The sequence below is a fragment of the Leptonotus elevatus genome, chromosome 11 (assembly GCF_054856555.1).
Source record: "Leptonotus elevatus isolate MCC_2025b chromosome 11, RoL_Lele_1.0, whole genome shotgun sequence".
Lineage (NCBI taxonomy): Eukaryota > Metazoa > Chordata > Actinopteri > Syngnathiformes > Syngnathidae > Leptonotus > Leptonotus elevatus.
In genome coordinates this window covers 6,242,940-6,259,629 of record NC_141249.1, presented here as the reverse complement: position 1 = coordinate 6,259,629, position 16,690 = coordinate 6,242,940, and the positions used below count along the sequence as shown (strand labels likewise).

General features: G+C 39.1%; 1 protein-coding gene across 6 annotated transcripts in view; it reads right to left on the bottom strand.

The window, feature by feature from the left end:
• Positions 1 to 16,690, bottom strand: part of hmcn1 (hemicentin 1) — a 118,166-nt gene that overhangs the window by 51,724 nt on the left and 49,752 nt on the right. For all 6 annotated transcript variants that reach the window (XM_086088473.1, XM_086088477.1, XM_086088476.1 and 3 more), the window contains exons 12-19: positions 6,719 to 6,860; positions 6,509 to 6,636; positions 6,275 to 6,388; positions 5,374 to 5,532; positions 4,552 to 4,743; positions 4,380 to 4,475; positions 2,157 to 2,284; positions 1,926 to 2,070 (exon numbers count right to left, since the gene is read on the bottom strand). In XM_086088473.1, coding sequence (XP_085944599.1) covers positions 1,926 to 2,070; positions 2,157 to 2,284; positions 4,380 to 4,475; positions 4,552 to 4,743; positions 5,374 to 5,532; positions 6,275 to 6,388; positions 6,509 to 6,636; positions 6,719 to 6,860 — 1,104 coding nt within the window. The remainder of the gene's footprint in view (positions 1 to 1,925; positions 2,071 to 2,156; positions 2,285 to 4,379; positions 4,476 to 4,551; positions 4,744 to 5,373; positions 5,533 to 6,274; positions 6,389 to 6,508; positions 6,637 to 6,718; positions 6,861 to 16,690) is intronic.

Here is a 16,690-nt window from a genome sequence, read left to right as displayed (position 1 = left end):
AAGGAAACATTTGGAATTGCAAAAGTGTTACAGTGGAACTAACAACAAACCAACTAAAGCAATAAAAGCCCTTAAATGCACTGCAATTGTTATTAATGACATCAATACAAACTGCGCTTCTGTGCAATGACAGTCTATTGTATATGACGGTGGTGTTGTTAGAAAATTAAATAATCACTCCGACTCCAAGCATAAACAAATGGGAAGAGACTTCCTGCACATTAACGGTAAGTTTAAGTGGAAAACGTATACAGTAATCGTATTTTTTTCATATAATACATTTATTACTCCAAGTTTACAGGTTAACTTTATGTTTTTGATTTTGCCACGTCTGGGACTCCCTAGCCGAAATTCTGAATTGAACGTCAGCTGTTCAAGTCCGGCTTTCTCCAAGTCATGTGTTGTTATGTCCTTGGGCAACTTTCATTGTGAAAAGTGCACAAAAATATTAATTTCAAGATTAGCCTTAAAAAAACATATATTTTTCTTGGCACTGGCAGGGTTACCCATGGCAAACAGGTCCTAGGTGAGGGACCAGACAAAGCACGGCTCCCAGACCGCTTATGATGTTTAACATAAATAGACGGATGCTTCCCTTGTCCAGGGTCATCTGGGCCCCCCTCTTGAGCCAGGCCTGGAGGTGGGGCTCATTGGCGAGAATATGGTGACCGGGCCTACACCCATGGGGCCCGGCCCGGCACAGCCACAGTGGGAGGGGCCAAAGGGGCAGGATGGAGCGGGAGATCGACAGGCGGATCGGTGAAGCGTGTGCTGTGATGCGGACTCTGTATCGGTCCGTTGTGGTAAAGAAGGAGCTGAGCCAAAAGGCGCAGCTCTCGATTTACCGGTCGATCTACGTTGCTACCCTCACCTATGGTCACGAGCTGAGGGTCATGACCGAAAGAACAAGATCCTGGATACAAGCGGCCTAAAGGAATTCCCTCCACAGGGTGTCCGGGCTCTCCCTTAAAGATAGGGTGAGAAGCTTGGTCATCCGGGAGGGACTCTGAGTCGAGCCGCTGCTTCTCCATGTTGAGATGAGCCAGCTGAGGTGGCTTGGAAATCCGGTTCGGATGCCTCCTGGACGCCTCCCTGGAGAAGTGTTACGGGTATGTCCCAGGTCCCGGGGACAACCCAGGACACGCTAAAGGGAGACTATGTCTTTCGGCTGGCCTGGGAACGCCTTGGGATTCTGCCGGAGGAGCGAAACGAAGTGGCTGGCGAAAGGAAAGTCTCTGCTTCCCTGCTAAAGCTGCTGTCCCCGCAACCCGCCTCTGTATAAGCAGCAGATATGGATGGATGGCATTTTTGTAGCCCTCCACGGTATTTGTCGAAAAAATTGGCCTTGAAAAAGTTTGCTGACAGAGACGTGGGAGGGAAAACATCTCCCTCAGCGCAGGCATTTAAATACACAAAGGTCAGTGCCGAATGATGAGATACTTGCAGTCAACAGAAAAACATGTTGGCTTTTATCACAATTCCCAAAGGTTTAGCAGAATGTGTGACTTAAAGTATTACGACCTTTAACATCTTGCATGCATCCATCCATCCATTTTCCATGCCGCTTATCTTAATCAGGGTCACGGGTGAGCTGGAGCCATTAAACTGCACTTGGTTTGCCCGTCACCAACTGTGGAGCAGGACGCAGGATAGAGCAGGGATAATGGCTTGCACATATTTGGCAGTGGCTGAGAAAAAGATTTAACCTGGTGACTTTTTCCCGCTGGTCAAGTAGGCTGCAGCTTACAATATGCATTTGTCGGCATTTCAATGGATAAACCTGGATTTGAATGGTTAGGAGGATGGTGATGCGGACAAGCATCAGCTAAAAGAAAACTATGGGTTCATCAGATTCTTCTGTGCATGGCAGGGTTTTATATTTGTCTTATATACTGAAGCCATGGTCAACTTTTGCTATAGCCTACCGTGGACGTTGACGGTTGTGGTGTGGTTCGTGGCCGCAACAAGGCTCTCAGCCAAGCAGGTGTAGTCACCAGCATCATCCAGCTGAACTCGCTCAATATGCAGACTGCCATCCCTCCGTACAGTCACATACTCGTCTGAGGTAACCTGAAAAATGGCAAGTTCATACCATATACATAACAATTTTTACACTTCTATTTAACTTCTATGTGTTCATGTTTTGTTGTACTTACAAGGCCATAGTTGTGCAGCCACTGTCTCTCAGGTAGTGGATTGCCAGCCAACAGTACACAGGGTAAAGTCAACTGCTGGTCCTTGATCACACTGATCACAGCTGGACTCATGGCAATGACAGGTGGCACTGCAGATGACATTCAAGCAGCCATGGATTGGTAAAAACTAGTTGACCATTCATCATGAAAAAGTGCATTCACTCTGTAACCCCAATTTGATGTGAAGCCGTTGGCCATTAGTGTGACTACAGAGAGTTTGTATAAGTGAAAGGAAAGAAATAATGATTGGTTGCTGTAAACACAAAGCAATGTAAACATTATATGCAAGTATGGACACTCACCCTTTGTTTCCCAGCAAATGTGATCATATGCAGTTGCAAGAAAAAAATTGTAAACTCTTCTGCACAAATTGCTCACAAAATGTTATCTGATCTTCATTTTAGTCACAACAATAAATAAATAGCACTCACACAAAAAACATGTGTCCATGTTTTTTGCTGAACACAATACATTAACATCACTGCACAGTTTTGGAAAACATTCAGTATTTGAACTTTTGGCTTGGTTGCGACTCCTTTGGGAGCAATGACCTCAACCAAATGTTCCAGTAGTTGCAGATCAGACCTGCCCAATGGTCAGGATGAATTTTGGGCCATTCATCTTTATGAATCAGTTTCACTTCAACTTTTGAGGTCATGCTACATCATCCCAATCAGGCTGAGGTCAGACTCTGGCTGTCCAACTCCAGAAGCGGTATGTTCTTCTGCTGAAACCTTTCAGCTGTTGATATACTTCTGTCATTTGGGTTGTTGTTCTATTGCATCATCCGTCTTTTCTTCATCTTCACTTGGCAGACTTATAGGCAGTTTGTCTTACCATGGACATACATTTGTGAGCCTTTCCAGCTCCATGGAATTTAACCACTCTTTTTTTTGTAGGTTTTTCTGAGAATTTTTTTTGGTATATACATTACAGGCAATATTTCTTGAAAAAAAACTCATTTGTTTTTTATGGTGCAGGGCAGCTTTAATCAGCACCTCCATGTCACATTTATTGAACTGTACATTAGGGTGACTACTGACTCCGATTAGCTCTTAGTCAATAGACTAGTGGTTCACATTATTTTTCCACCAGGCACTCAGAATGTTTACTCCTGGGTTTGCTCTCCGGCCGGTGGCCCCTGCGGGGCCAGGTGTTTGTGCCTTGGCACTCTCCTGACAACCTCACGACTCTAGATGGATTCTGAAGTATTCGGTTTAGGTGAACGGTATGGGATTTTTAATAGGTTTTAGGTGAATTAATGAGTACACACGCACGCACACATGCACACATGCACACACACACACAAAAAAAGAAAAAGAGAAAAAATAAAGAGAGAGTAATAATGATGACATGTCGAATCGGTACGATTACCGAATGAACAATACTGAGCTTTCTCTTATAGAAAAAACAAACATGACGACACAGTAGTTTGTGCAGTATTAGTTCAAGCAGACAGTGTTTATCTATTGTTGTAACTTAGATGAAGATGATATCCCAGTTTATGACCAATTTATGCAGAAATCTACGTAGTTTCAAAGGGTTCACATACTTTTTCTTGGAACTACATACAGCACCACTCATTGTTTACATTAATGTAAACTTTATCTAACACATTATCTATATGGGGGTTGTATGTATTTACACTAACAACAATTACGTCATTTGTGGAAAAACTGATATATACAGAAGGAAGACTGAGATGATTCCTTGGCAGTAAACACTCACACACAAACAAATACACCCATTGTGGCCACCGATTACTCAGACAGACTACATATATTTTTATTATTCCTATATAAAAACAAATGATGGTACTCAGGCTTCCTTTTTCCTGTGTTTGTGTGTGCGTGTGTGAATGCAACAATAGTAACAAATTCAAATATGTAGGAAATGCCATTGAATTTGGTCTGTACATTTTGACCTTTGGCCTACATATATAATAGCTTAGAGTGTTTTCACAGCAGGGGAACAGCCAAACGGAAACAGTTGTTAATAACAAGGTACATGTGTTCAAGCACTAATGAAGTAGCACGTGTCAATGCTCAATGCGACATGAAGAACAATTCTGGCACTCACTTGTGCTGCTCAAAAAAAGATCTGTGAACTTTGCACAGTCTGACAAATGAATCAAATAAAACAAAGTTACAGTATGGACATATTTCATATTAAACTTGTACCTACCTAGTCCTGTCACAGTGATGCTTGCTTGGGTTTGGATCTTGCCAAAATGGTTGTAAGCCTCACAGACATATTCTGTCTCATCCTCAACCCATAAGTCTGACATTGGAAAGAAACTAACATGTGTAAACCCAAATAATGCGGTTCACATACAACTTGTAAATGTGGAACTCACTGGTGATATGAAGACCTCTCTTGTCTTGAGTAATGACGCTATGTCCGTGGCGCTTATTAAAAAGGGGCAAACCGTCCAGTCTCCTCCAGGTGACTTGTGGTGCTGGATAGCCTTGGGCTTGGCATGGCAAGGTCACATTGGAACCGACGTCCACCGCCATGTTTAATGGCTCTTGGGTGAACTTTGGTGCATCTGCAATGAAGTTGAAGAAGACAAGAGGTCATTAAATTTCATCTGTGTGTAATATGTGATGCATGCAACCAAGCTGCCCATTAAATAGGAATTATGCACTGACACATCAAAGATCTGCCCCAGTGACTGATGTGCTAGTTAAATACAATAACACCCTCATTTTTTGTTTAATTTGTGAACATGTGCAAAATATCCAAGTATAGCTTTTATCTGTCTATAAAAGCATATACCACACATCTAAAAAAATAATCCAGTCATATTGTGCCCTTGATCTGAAAATGGCTTACTCATTGCAAGGACAAAAAGGTTCCATCTTTCACAAGTATGTTTGACTGATCTATCACACATCTTACTCTTTTCTAGCCAACCCAGCACCATTTCCTCTATCTGTCCGAGTACAAATCAAGAATTATCTTTGAGAAGAAAACTGAGATTGTTGAAAAAGACTTTGGCTATTCTGGAAATATGAATGCTAAAGTATGCGAGTTGCTAAAAAAAAAAAAAAAAAAAAAAAAAAAGTATGCGAGTTGCATAGTACTTTAGATCTGCATGTATATCCTTCATTCTGCATTTACTTGATGTTCGAGAGAAAACAAACAAAGAAACAAACAAAAACAATGTAATACATACCTCCAACATCAAGAGTAACCTTTCCTGTTGAGGTGCCAGCAGTGTTGGAAGCCACACAAGTGTAATCTCCAGCATCAACTTCCTTGGTATTCACGATGGTCATTGTACCTGCCAGTACATCTATTTCAAATGAAGATGTTGATTGTAATTGGACATCACCTGGAGAGGAGAAGAGATACTTGTTACTAGAAATAGACTGATATGGGGTTTTTTTTAGTAGTCAAGGAGGCCGATAACCGCTATTTGAAGCCGATATTCATTTTCAGTAAAAAGGGGGGTGAGAACGTAATTTTTTTTAAAAATACAAAATGCAAATCTTGACTTTTTTGTAATGTCTTAAAGCATGTTTGTTGAACAATTTTTCAGATTTTTCAAATGTATAAGTTTTTTCCCCTTTTAATCTTAGACAATACACTTCATTTAAAATTTCTAAAAAAAAATAAAAAGGTTTAGCGAGCTCCCAAGGTTATTAGTATGTCTTAAAAAAATTAATTGAATCTTAAACAAGGAAATACCATAGCTCTCTATAGTTTTCTACAGTAATTGTTTTCTCTCAAAATTTTTAAAATACCTGAAGTCTTAAACTTTCACATTTCTTCGTTTTAATGTCGAACAAAAACAAAAGGTTCAGAAGGTTCCCTGGGTCAGCAGCATCTCTTATAAAGTTAACTGAAAATTTAAATTAATAGTTCTCTGAGATTAAAATGTTTTTTTTATTTAACTTTTATCGGCCGTCAGATTTTTAGAAAAAGGCAGATACCGATATTTGTCAAAATTCCCACTATCAGCGGCGATAAACGGCCATGCCGATTATTGGTCTATCCATACTTGTTACACAACTTTACTTTCTGCCCCAAATATTTTTGTTTTAACTAAAATGCAATCCACATTGTTTCGTTACCTTTGTACCACCAGATCTCTGGCTGAGGGATTCCAGATGCAGAACAGGCCATCACGGTAATTACTCCAATACCAGTGAGAATCTCATCAACTGCCACTTTCACCACAGGAGATTCTACGGACGAAACGGTTAACGATGTACTGTACAGTATTTGCGTATGATTAATGTATTTATTCTTAAAGTATATATCTCTCATATGTGTATATTCAGGAAATGTCTGAGTGTATCAGTCACCGATGTAAACGAGGATGGAAACCATGGAGTCAGTTCCCGCTTGGTTGCTGGCCAAGCAGCCATAAACACCTTCATCCATCTTCTCCATGTTTTTTATTGATAGTGTGCCATCAGCTGTCATTCTGTGTCTGAACAAAATTAGATTTTACAACATCAAAAAGAGCCAACAAAATGTCAAAGATTTTCAAAAGAACATTGTAGTGAAAGTACCTGCTTGATACCATCATAAACATGCCATTGTGCGTCCAGGCCAGGAGAGGTGGCGGGTAGCCGCTGGCCGAGCATCTGATCTTCACTTCTTCTCCTGTTGTAAACGTCTGGTTCCGAGGCGCCACTGAGACACTAGGCACCTCTAAAAAGAAAATTACATTCAGGATTTATATAATCAAGCGTACTAGTCAAAAAGCAGTATTGTATGGTATCTAGTTCAGGCACTCATAAATTCAATCAAACTCAGAGTTGCTCCAACTAATAGCCTTCCACAACCTCCTCATGTTGTCTCCAGACTTGGTAAATGGCGGAATCTTCTGAAATGAACCAATTGATTCATGATGTGTCCCTCGTCCCTTTAAGGGTGTGTTCCACTCTAACTGCCAAATTCAGTCATTGAACACCGCTTGTAGAAAGTTCAACGGGAAACTGTGTTTCCAGCAGACATCACAATTCCAGTGTGCATCAAAGATGTGAGAATGTGATTTATTGCTTTTACATAGCACGGCATGAGGCTGTACACCAGCCTGACGGACGTAAGTACATGGGTCGTAAGTACAGGGTCATTTCTTACAGCCAAACTAGGCCATCCTCTTGCTTGCATCTTTAAATGTATGAAGTCACCGTGTTCACAGATGGCAAAGACATTTGGAGGAAAGATACATTCTTTTGACCTAACTTTGCATCATTGTATTTTAAAACATGCTTCCTTGCTTGAGCTTCCACTTCAATAAATATTGGTACCATGAAAGCACTTGATGATGTCAGTGTCATCTTGCCACCACGAAAAGAAGAACATGCTACCCACTCCGGAAGTCTGGATTCAAACCCCCAACCTCAGAAATGTGACCGCACGTGCCACTCAATAGTATGTATAACTTGAACAGTAAGTCCACTTAACAAGAAAAATGCCGTCTCAGTGCTGCTATGCATGCACACATGGCATCACGTGTTTTTTTCAAGTTGTGTCATCTTAATGTGAGCCTCCTATCACGACAACTATATTCTGTCAAAGTGTTGTGGGTCATCAGACCCGACCCTCTTCAAAGTGAGGGAAATGACTAGGATAGCAAAGACTAGGGGGTAATTACAATACCCCAGGGCTTGCTGACAGCTGTTTGAGGGAAGGAGTGGGAGATGAGGCACGTACACACACAAATTAGATCAAAATCTTTGTTAGAAAAAAAAAGATAAAAAAAGGAGACGACTTAATACAAAAGCATTCATAAAAAGGCAGGGAGGCATAAAGTTATAAAGGTTAAGCATCAAAGACGGCAAGACTGTAGGAGGAGCACCATATAGCCTGTGAATTAACTTCTCACGAGACTAGCGGTTGTCTAACAAAGTAAACACAGTAGAGATTGCTCGTCAGACCAGGTTTCTCTCTCGTTCTTTCTTGGCCTCCTGACTCTGCGTAACAGGCTTTGGCAGAGATTATCTGCTACTGGCAGAGATTATCTGCTACTGGCAGATCTAATAGCTGTATTGCATTAACATTTCTTGGCATGCACTGATGTGCCACTGATACTTTCTGTCATTGCTGCAACAACTAGCTCCTGATTGTTGAAACGTGAAGAACCGAACAATCTAGAAACATTTAAAACACTTACTTTGGAGCTGCCAAAGAAGGCATAAATCCTTTCACATGTCCAATAAAGTATTAGAGTGAATTATGGTGTGCCAAAGAAGGAAGTAGGGCAGGTGTACTCAGGATACGATCAGAGGTTGTGCTTGCAACAAGGTGTGATGTCAGACAGTGTAAATCACACGGGCAACTTGGGCGAGCATCCATTGTCTGTGTCACTTAAATTATCAGGGATTGGGCTAGACCAGGGGTCAGCAACTTTTACTGTCAAAAGAGAGATTTTAGGCAAAATAAATAAAAACTCTGAACATTTGAACAGTCATTTTCTTCTACCTTCTGTATTTGATTTATGGATTTATTTATTTATTTTTATTTATTTTTGTAAATGCTCAGATTTCGTCTTTCATACATTGTTAGTCCTTTCTGCTTTTCTGTCAAATTTCTTAAATTTTTTGCAATTTTATGGACATATTATGGAAATTAGATGCTCTTTTTGGGACATTTTATTTGTAGGCATTTTCCCTGTCTTTTTTGCTTTAAATGTTCACATATTTGGCAATTTTGTGGACATTTTGTGGACATTTTATGGTCATTTTCAGGATTTTTTTCTTTTGTTTTGGGGCATTTCATAGCTACTTTTTGAACATTTTCTTATCTCCCTTTTTTTATTAAATTATCTGACATTTTTGGCAATTTCATGCACATCTTATAATTTTCTGCTTTTCTGCTTCCTTTTTGGACATTAATTTTTAAAACTTTTGTCTTTAACTTTTTCTGACCCTGACATTTTTTAAATATTTAACTAGTTATTTTTTCTAAATTATGAATGCATTTAAACTATTTTATTAAAAAAAAAAATTGTAAAAAAAAATGTAAAATTAATTTCTACCCCAAAAAATTTTGCGATCCACAGGGAGCCACAGGAGAGGGATAAAGAGACACATGTGGCTCCAGAGTTGGGTTGCAGACCCCTGAGCTAGACTGCATAGCTCCATTCGAACCTAAATTCTTACACACACCAAAACTGTACATTAGGCAATTTTATAATTCCATGTTCATGGGAACAGATTGGAATAGTAGACAATAACATCAGTCACTCAACCAGATGATATGACTGATAACCAATGACTGTGTTTGGGAATAATATATTTGTGTACACAGGTCCGTCTCATAAAACAACATACTTGACCCTGACCTCAACCCTGTAAAAAAATATTCTGGATTAAACATGACTAAATAGAGATTGTGAGGTCAAATCACATAGCATCAGAGAGACTTTTGAATCTTTTTCTTATTTGCACCCGTGAGCACTATTATAAGTGTTCAAAAGAGTGACAATTTTGCATCACAAAACTGCACATTCAAAAAAACTCAGACCCAATTACCGGCGGGCACTATTTTTTTGTTCATATCACTGCGCGGCGCGCTGCATATCCAGCTGACAGACGCGCGTTCCACCGTAATTATAACTTTGAGAACTCACGATAACATGTCTGACTACAACAACAATGTCTTTAGCACGGAGCCAAGGGGGTATCTTTATGAACCCGTATATACTGATACTGATATTCGTCAGATGGAATTAGAACGGGCAGAAAGAGAGAGCGAGGAGGGATAGAAAAGTGGTACAACTTAATCAGATGTCGCCCCGAGAGAGCGGATGACTCACTGACAAATGAGGTGCACTTGTTTGAAGTGCTCGGAAAGTAGTGACAAGCGTGCGGAGATTCGGGGAAATTTGGAACAGCCGGGGAAATCACGCGTCCACGCCATTTTTACATTTAGAACAATATAATATAGTGTGACATGTCACAAGAACGCTGCCAGCAGACGTGGTTGGTAATCTCACCTTTTTATTTGTCTTCACACAACCGGCTAATGTTGGCCGCAGCCAACGCCGAACACAAGAAACTTTACTCGCAAGCCGAATTAGCACACGTTACCAACAGTGTATGGATGAGTCCCTTAGTTTCCACCGCGAGACGTGCGATGCGTTCACAAACATTCGGACACAAGAATACAAAACAGAATGTGCAACACAGGAACACACCGTAATTATACAAGCTTATAAAGTCTATACAATCGTAATGTTATATACTAATGGCTCTCGCTCTCCATTAGCTCTCTCGCGTCAGGTAAACACTTCCAAATCTAAACAACTTGGATTGTGCGCGTCTGTCAGCTGGATGCAGTGCGCCGCGCAGTGATACGAACAGAAAAATAGAGCCCGGTGGTAATGGAGTCTGACTTTTTTCTAATGTGCAGTTTTGTGATGCAAATGTATCACTCTTTTGAACACAAATAGTTCTTAGAAGAAAAACGCTTTATTTCTGTGACCCCAGCCAACTTGCCGGACTACTTTCGTCTCGACCAAACCCTGACCAGATCTTGTGTCACAGGACGCTGTCAGCAGTAAGTCAGTGCTGATTGCACACCACTTTAGGTGAGGATGCCATACAGATTCATGTCCAAAAACCCAAACTATCCCTTTAATACTTGTCTCTATTTTTACCCAACAGAAAGCAGACATTGATATTGATGAGTTAATAACATTGTTTTTCAGTTTTAATTTATATTTTAGCCGTTTTGGATTTAGTTATAGCAGTATGGCTCAATGAATAGAATTGTATTCTTATCTGTGTTACTTTCATGAGAAAGGGCAACGGGTTTGTATATTTGCTATCTCTAATGGGAGGGCCGGTCTCTGCCGGTCGGAAGGGAGTCACAGGCTTATTATTATTGTTTTTCTCTAATCTGATTTATACCCATGGGAACAGATTCTCTTGTATTCACTGAGTTGTAACCAAGTGTGCTGTGGGCTGATGGGCGGAGACTTCTATTCTCCCACTTTTGAATAAATGATGATGCGACGGGGAGCCGGACACAATCTGACCAGAACACGGCTTCAGTGTCGTCAGCCTTTTGTCATTAGAAGCTTCTGATAATTATTTACCTTTGCAAAGGGACTTCTTCACCAGGATCTCACCATTCAGTTAATTGAACACGCAAAGAGTACAATACTTAATATTGTCTACTCTAACAAATGGTGTCCCCGACGCTGAATTATAACGAATGGTCTCCTCCGCTGAATTCTAACGGATGGTGGTATTCTGACGTAGAACAAGCTGCGGCGTTTACGGACGGGCGGAACTTCTAGGCCTAAATAAATAAAGTACGGTAAGTGGATACTTTTATCCACGTAGAGAGGTTCTGTCTGTTTGGGTCCGCTGCAACTGGTTTTTCGTCTTCCAAATTGTCTAAATTTTAAATGAGATCTGTGTGAACAAGTGGTAGTTTGATGTCGTTAGAGAGTTGGGATAATTCCGACGATATTGAACTAAACACGTCGTGGGGTGGTGCATTTTTAAGTGACGTAAATGCAGCCTGTTGAGAGATGAAGTTTTTTTTATACGGGAAGAAGTAGTGTATTTAATTTGTTAATTTGTTTTGTTTTTCGTCAACGCTACGAAGAATCCTTAGACCATAATATATATTGAATTTCCTTGGTTTTCTTTGGTCCCCTCGGGTCTCCTGGTGTTCGGTTTAGGTGAACGGTATGAGATTTTTTCTAATAGGTTTTCTGGTGAGCTAACAAATACACGCACGCACGCACGCACGCACGCACGCACGCACGCACATACACATACTCACCCACACACACACACACAAAAAAATAAAAATAAAAATAAAAGAGCAATGATGATGACATTTCCGAATGAACAATACTGAGCTCTTAAAAAAGAAGAAAAAAAGAAAAAAATATATATATATATATTGAATAAAAGGGTTTGCCGGATGACGTAAAAAGTCTTTCTTTTTACTAGGGATCGCGAAGATTATGGTATGCGCTTCTGTTTTTTAAGCAGTTTTGGCCGAATTGGAGGACAAGTAACATAATTGTTCATGGCTCTTGGTGTGAAAGTTCTCGTACACGTAATATGTTTTTTTTTTGAAAAAGCGCCTGTTTGAAATTGAACAGTATTGAGGGGTCCAGGTTGATTACAGTAATAATTGGATTTGTATTACTGTATTTGCAATCGAGAGATTACGTGACTTTTATTTTTTTTGGCGCTTCTACGATTGTAGTTTTGAGGTCAGGATTCCCGTTTGAATTCCTTTTGTTCCACGGTTGAATTCGATAGCGCGTGACAATTTTATTAAAAATGAGCGCCTTGCAAAAATTTTGCAATATATGGAGAACAGTTTAGCTCAGCGGGATTGGGTAACCGCTGTGTATAAACGAGAGGTCACGTGATTCTTATGTGTGTCTGTTGTGTGGCCATATGTGTTAACCTATTGAACTATTATACTAAAAGTGAGACGTCACTGTATTGATAAATATTAATACTACTTGCGTAAAATAGAAACCGAAAGTAAAAATAGCCTATAAACAAAATGGAGGCGATTTCGACCCGGATACAGAATGGTTTGTCCTGAATGCGCTTCCGGTTCAGCGGAAAAATAAAAACGTCGATATAAAATGAACAAACAAACTATGGATCGATTGTATGAAAAGCTTTCGCTGGACAAAATGGTACGTCAGACTTTTGTATTTTCTTTGTTGGTAATGATGTAGTGGCTGAATTTGATGCTAAAATGACTCCAGCATTTGTGGAGCAGTTTACGGGTGGTTTGTTCGGAGTTAACCCGTTTATTGAAATCACCGTACAAAACTGCGGTTTAAATGCCATAAGATTTGTAGACAACGAATTGATAGAATAAAACCGTTTATTATTTTATAATGACTAAAGAGTGTGTGCGTATGCATTTGAGTGTGTGACCTAGCTTCTAAAAGGTGGGGGTTTGTGAGTGAGAAATGTGCATATGGGGATTTTGTTTGTTTTTCTTGAATATTTTTAACTAAGTTTGGTGTTGTTTTGTGTGAGATGAGACTGTTGTGATAGTGGCGTTTGTTTTATTAATGGGAATGTGATAAAATAGGTTTTGCGATGTATAATGTTAAGATCCCCCCCCCCCCCCGTTTCTAGGTTAGAAGAAAAGGAGGGGGCTGTGCGTTAGAGCATAATGTGTCCTCATAATGGGACTTTTTCTTTGTCAAAATGGTAAGAGAGGAATGATAAATAATATAAAATAAGTAATAGTATTTGAAAGATATTGTTGAGTTTTTGTAGAAGAATATTAAATTAGTTTTTTTTTTTTTTTTTTTAAGTGACTGAGCCAATAGTCTTTACACTTTAATGATTGATGAAGATGGTTAATTTGTTAACTTGCCCTTTTCGTATGAATAAAGAATAATGATAAAATAATGGCATTTTGTTTGAGCTGTGTTGAGTTGACATAATTGTGCCTACATCTGTACAGCTGTGGCTAGAAGTAAGATAGTTGAATAAGAAGTTATAAATGTTTTTGAAATTGACATAATGATAATGATTTTTAATATTTGTTTTTTTCTCTGAGTGTGTCATTTCAGAAACTGATGTTTGAGTTCCAAGGCAGATGAGGGTTTGATGGCCTTCACTGATTACAAACTGCGAACGGGATGCGCCCCAGCTGCTGATACGTTGTATTTGCAAGTATTGCTAGTAGCTATTTGGAAGGGGTATTGAAAAAAAAAAAAAAAAAGAGGCTGTGTTTTTTTACGAAACATTTTTGAGAAAGCAGGAAGTGAACTGTCTTGCTATGATCCCATATCCTCAATCTGGCATTTTTAATGCATTGTATCAACGAGTGTGCATTTTTTGGTCAGGTGAGCTCTCAGAAAGAAAATGTGTCATCGGATCCACATTGCAGACAGCGTCTGAATGGATGTGGCAGAGATCAAAGGTCAAACGCCCAGAGCAACAGTCTTCTCCTCCTGTGCCTAAAAAAACATGATGCTCAACTTCCACAATGCCCAGTGACTGTGTACAAGCCTCATTACAGATGTCTCCTCTCATCGAACTTTGTCTGACAGCCTCGGACTGAACATTGACAACAGCTGCCGTCCTGCCTTCTGCTGGGGGACTGGACTAAGAAAGTTGGTGGTTGGAATGGGATGTGATCCTTGTTCAGAGATATGCTGCACGGTGTATGCAGGGCATTTTTAATGTGTTGAGTGGGGAACTGTGATCTATAGCAAGATATTTCAGGAAATTGAAAACAACATATGTAAATTTGAAATGAGGGATTGAGAAAATGTATTTCAATCTATAGCCTACTAAATTTTTGCCTATATTTTTGGGAGAATCAGTTTCTGAATTGGTACAATGGGAATTTTATTAATATGATATGATACGATATATTTTTATTTTCCCCGTGAGGAACTTTTTTGGACTTTTTCCAGCTGCAGCTATAATATAGAAAAAATAATAGAATAAAATGAGTAGTAACAAGTAAAAGACTAACTAAGTATTTGAATCCCAGAAATATTTTGTGTGCTGTGTTTTTTATGAGCCCCGCTAATATGTAAAAGATTAGCAGTTTGAAGATAATTTTTAGTTTGATTGAATCTAGGAAATGGTAGATATTTGTAAGTTTTGTGTAATTTTATCCTCAGCCCCACTAATCTGTAAAAGAGGTGAGGTTGATTAGCAGTTTAAATACTTTTTAGTTTGCTTAACTCTAGGAAAATTAGAGTAATATTGTTACCTCTATTTTTTATGGCCCTAAAGTCATCATATATTAGTGTCTTAAATTGTATCTGCTTGTGCTCATTTTTATTGTGTTTTGTAGCTCTTTTGTTTACCTCATAGCCTGATTTAGAGGGTTGTGTTATTTATGACGTCTTTTGAGTTATGAGGTCTCTATTTTATCCTCCCTTTATCTTGATGTGTTTGAAAAAATCAGTGGATCTTTGTCAAATGAGGGAGTTTATGTTTAAGAAATTAACCAATGTAGACGAATTAGAAACTTAAAAACAAAATTAAAAAGGTTGTGGGGTATTGGCCTACACTCCAATTGACAGGATGAGTTTGAATGGGATAATTTATAGTTTGAGTTTGAAGAAATCTACAGGGAACAAAACAAGAGCGGAAGAAAGGTAAGCTTGCAGCGGGAAAGAGGACAATAATGCATATTCGCCGAATGAAGGTAATTATATTATATTATATCTTTTATCTCAGAATCACATTTGAAAAATGTAATGTTTGGAGCCCAGTGTTTGCAAAAGAGTATAGATAATATGAATATATGTGAGTTTTTTCCAGCATGCCATGATTCGGCCGGTCATGGGATTCTGGGAAGAGAATATATGATATGAAAGGCAAAGTTATGCAAATTTAGAACAAATTTAGTCGTGGTAAAAAATTACCTATTATTGAACAAAACCTATTTGAAAAATAAATATTTACAAGCTCTGTCTTATATTAATGAATGAGCGAATGTCATTCAACTCAATCAAAGGCTGGGCTCTATTTTAATGTCACAAAAATAGATCTTTTCCTGTTCCAACAGCACAGGACCTACGGATCTTAACCAAATAACATTTACTAATCCCATCTAACAAAACTATCAGGGTTTTTCCTCCAAATAAAATTTATGTGGGTTTATGAGAAGACTAAAAACATATTACGCTCTCAGGTTGAAAGGAGAGACGAAATTCCACATCTGGTCTACAAGGCTTCCGGAGACGTGCCAGGCTCAGCTATCTCATCAACTGATGATCATCAATCTTATCACCTCCGACCGGGGAGCCACGTCAGCTGACCCAGTGTTCGTTCTGGAGCGGCCATTTCGACATCATTCGACATCGTTTTGACATCATTCAACGGATCAAGTCAAGTGCCTTTTCTTGGGCAATCATTCCACGAAGAGTCACATTTTCGGGCAGAATAATCCCGGTGACAAATCGAAGAATTTGGGTAGTCTACCCCAGATTCTTAAAGAAGAGAAAAACTATTGCGTCACTTTTTTCATTCAACAAAGAACTTCATCACGAGATGGCTTCAAAGAACACATATTCGTCTGCCGATACATTGCGACACTTTTTAATGAACAATATTTTATGTTAAGCCTCACATATGCTATGCTTATTCCACTAAAAATCTTTTAAATGTATCAAATTGTTTTTTTAATGTCATATGATTGCTAAACTACCTCCTTTTCTGCTAAAGGGATGTTTTAAGAAAAAAAAAAATGTTTTAATGTGTTGAGCTCTCAAGAGCTCAAATGAGGGAATGATGAGTTATTAACATTGTTTTTCAGTTTTAATTTATATTTTAGCCGTTTTGGATTTAGTTATAGCAGTATGGCTCAATGAATAGAATTGTATTCTTATCTGTGTTACTTTCATGAGAAAGGGCAACGGGTTTGTATATTTGCTATCTCTAATGGGAGGGCCGGTCTCTGCCGGTCGGAAGGGAGTCACAGGCTTATTATTATTGTTTTTCTCTAATCTGATTTATACCCATGGGAACAGATTCTCTTGTATTCACTGAGTTGTAACCAAG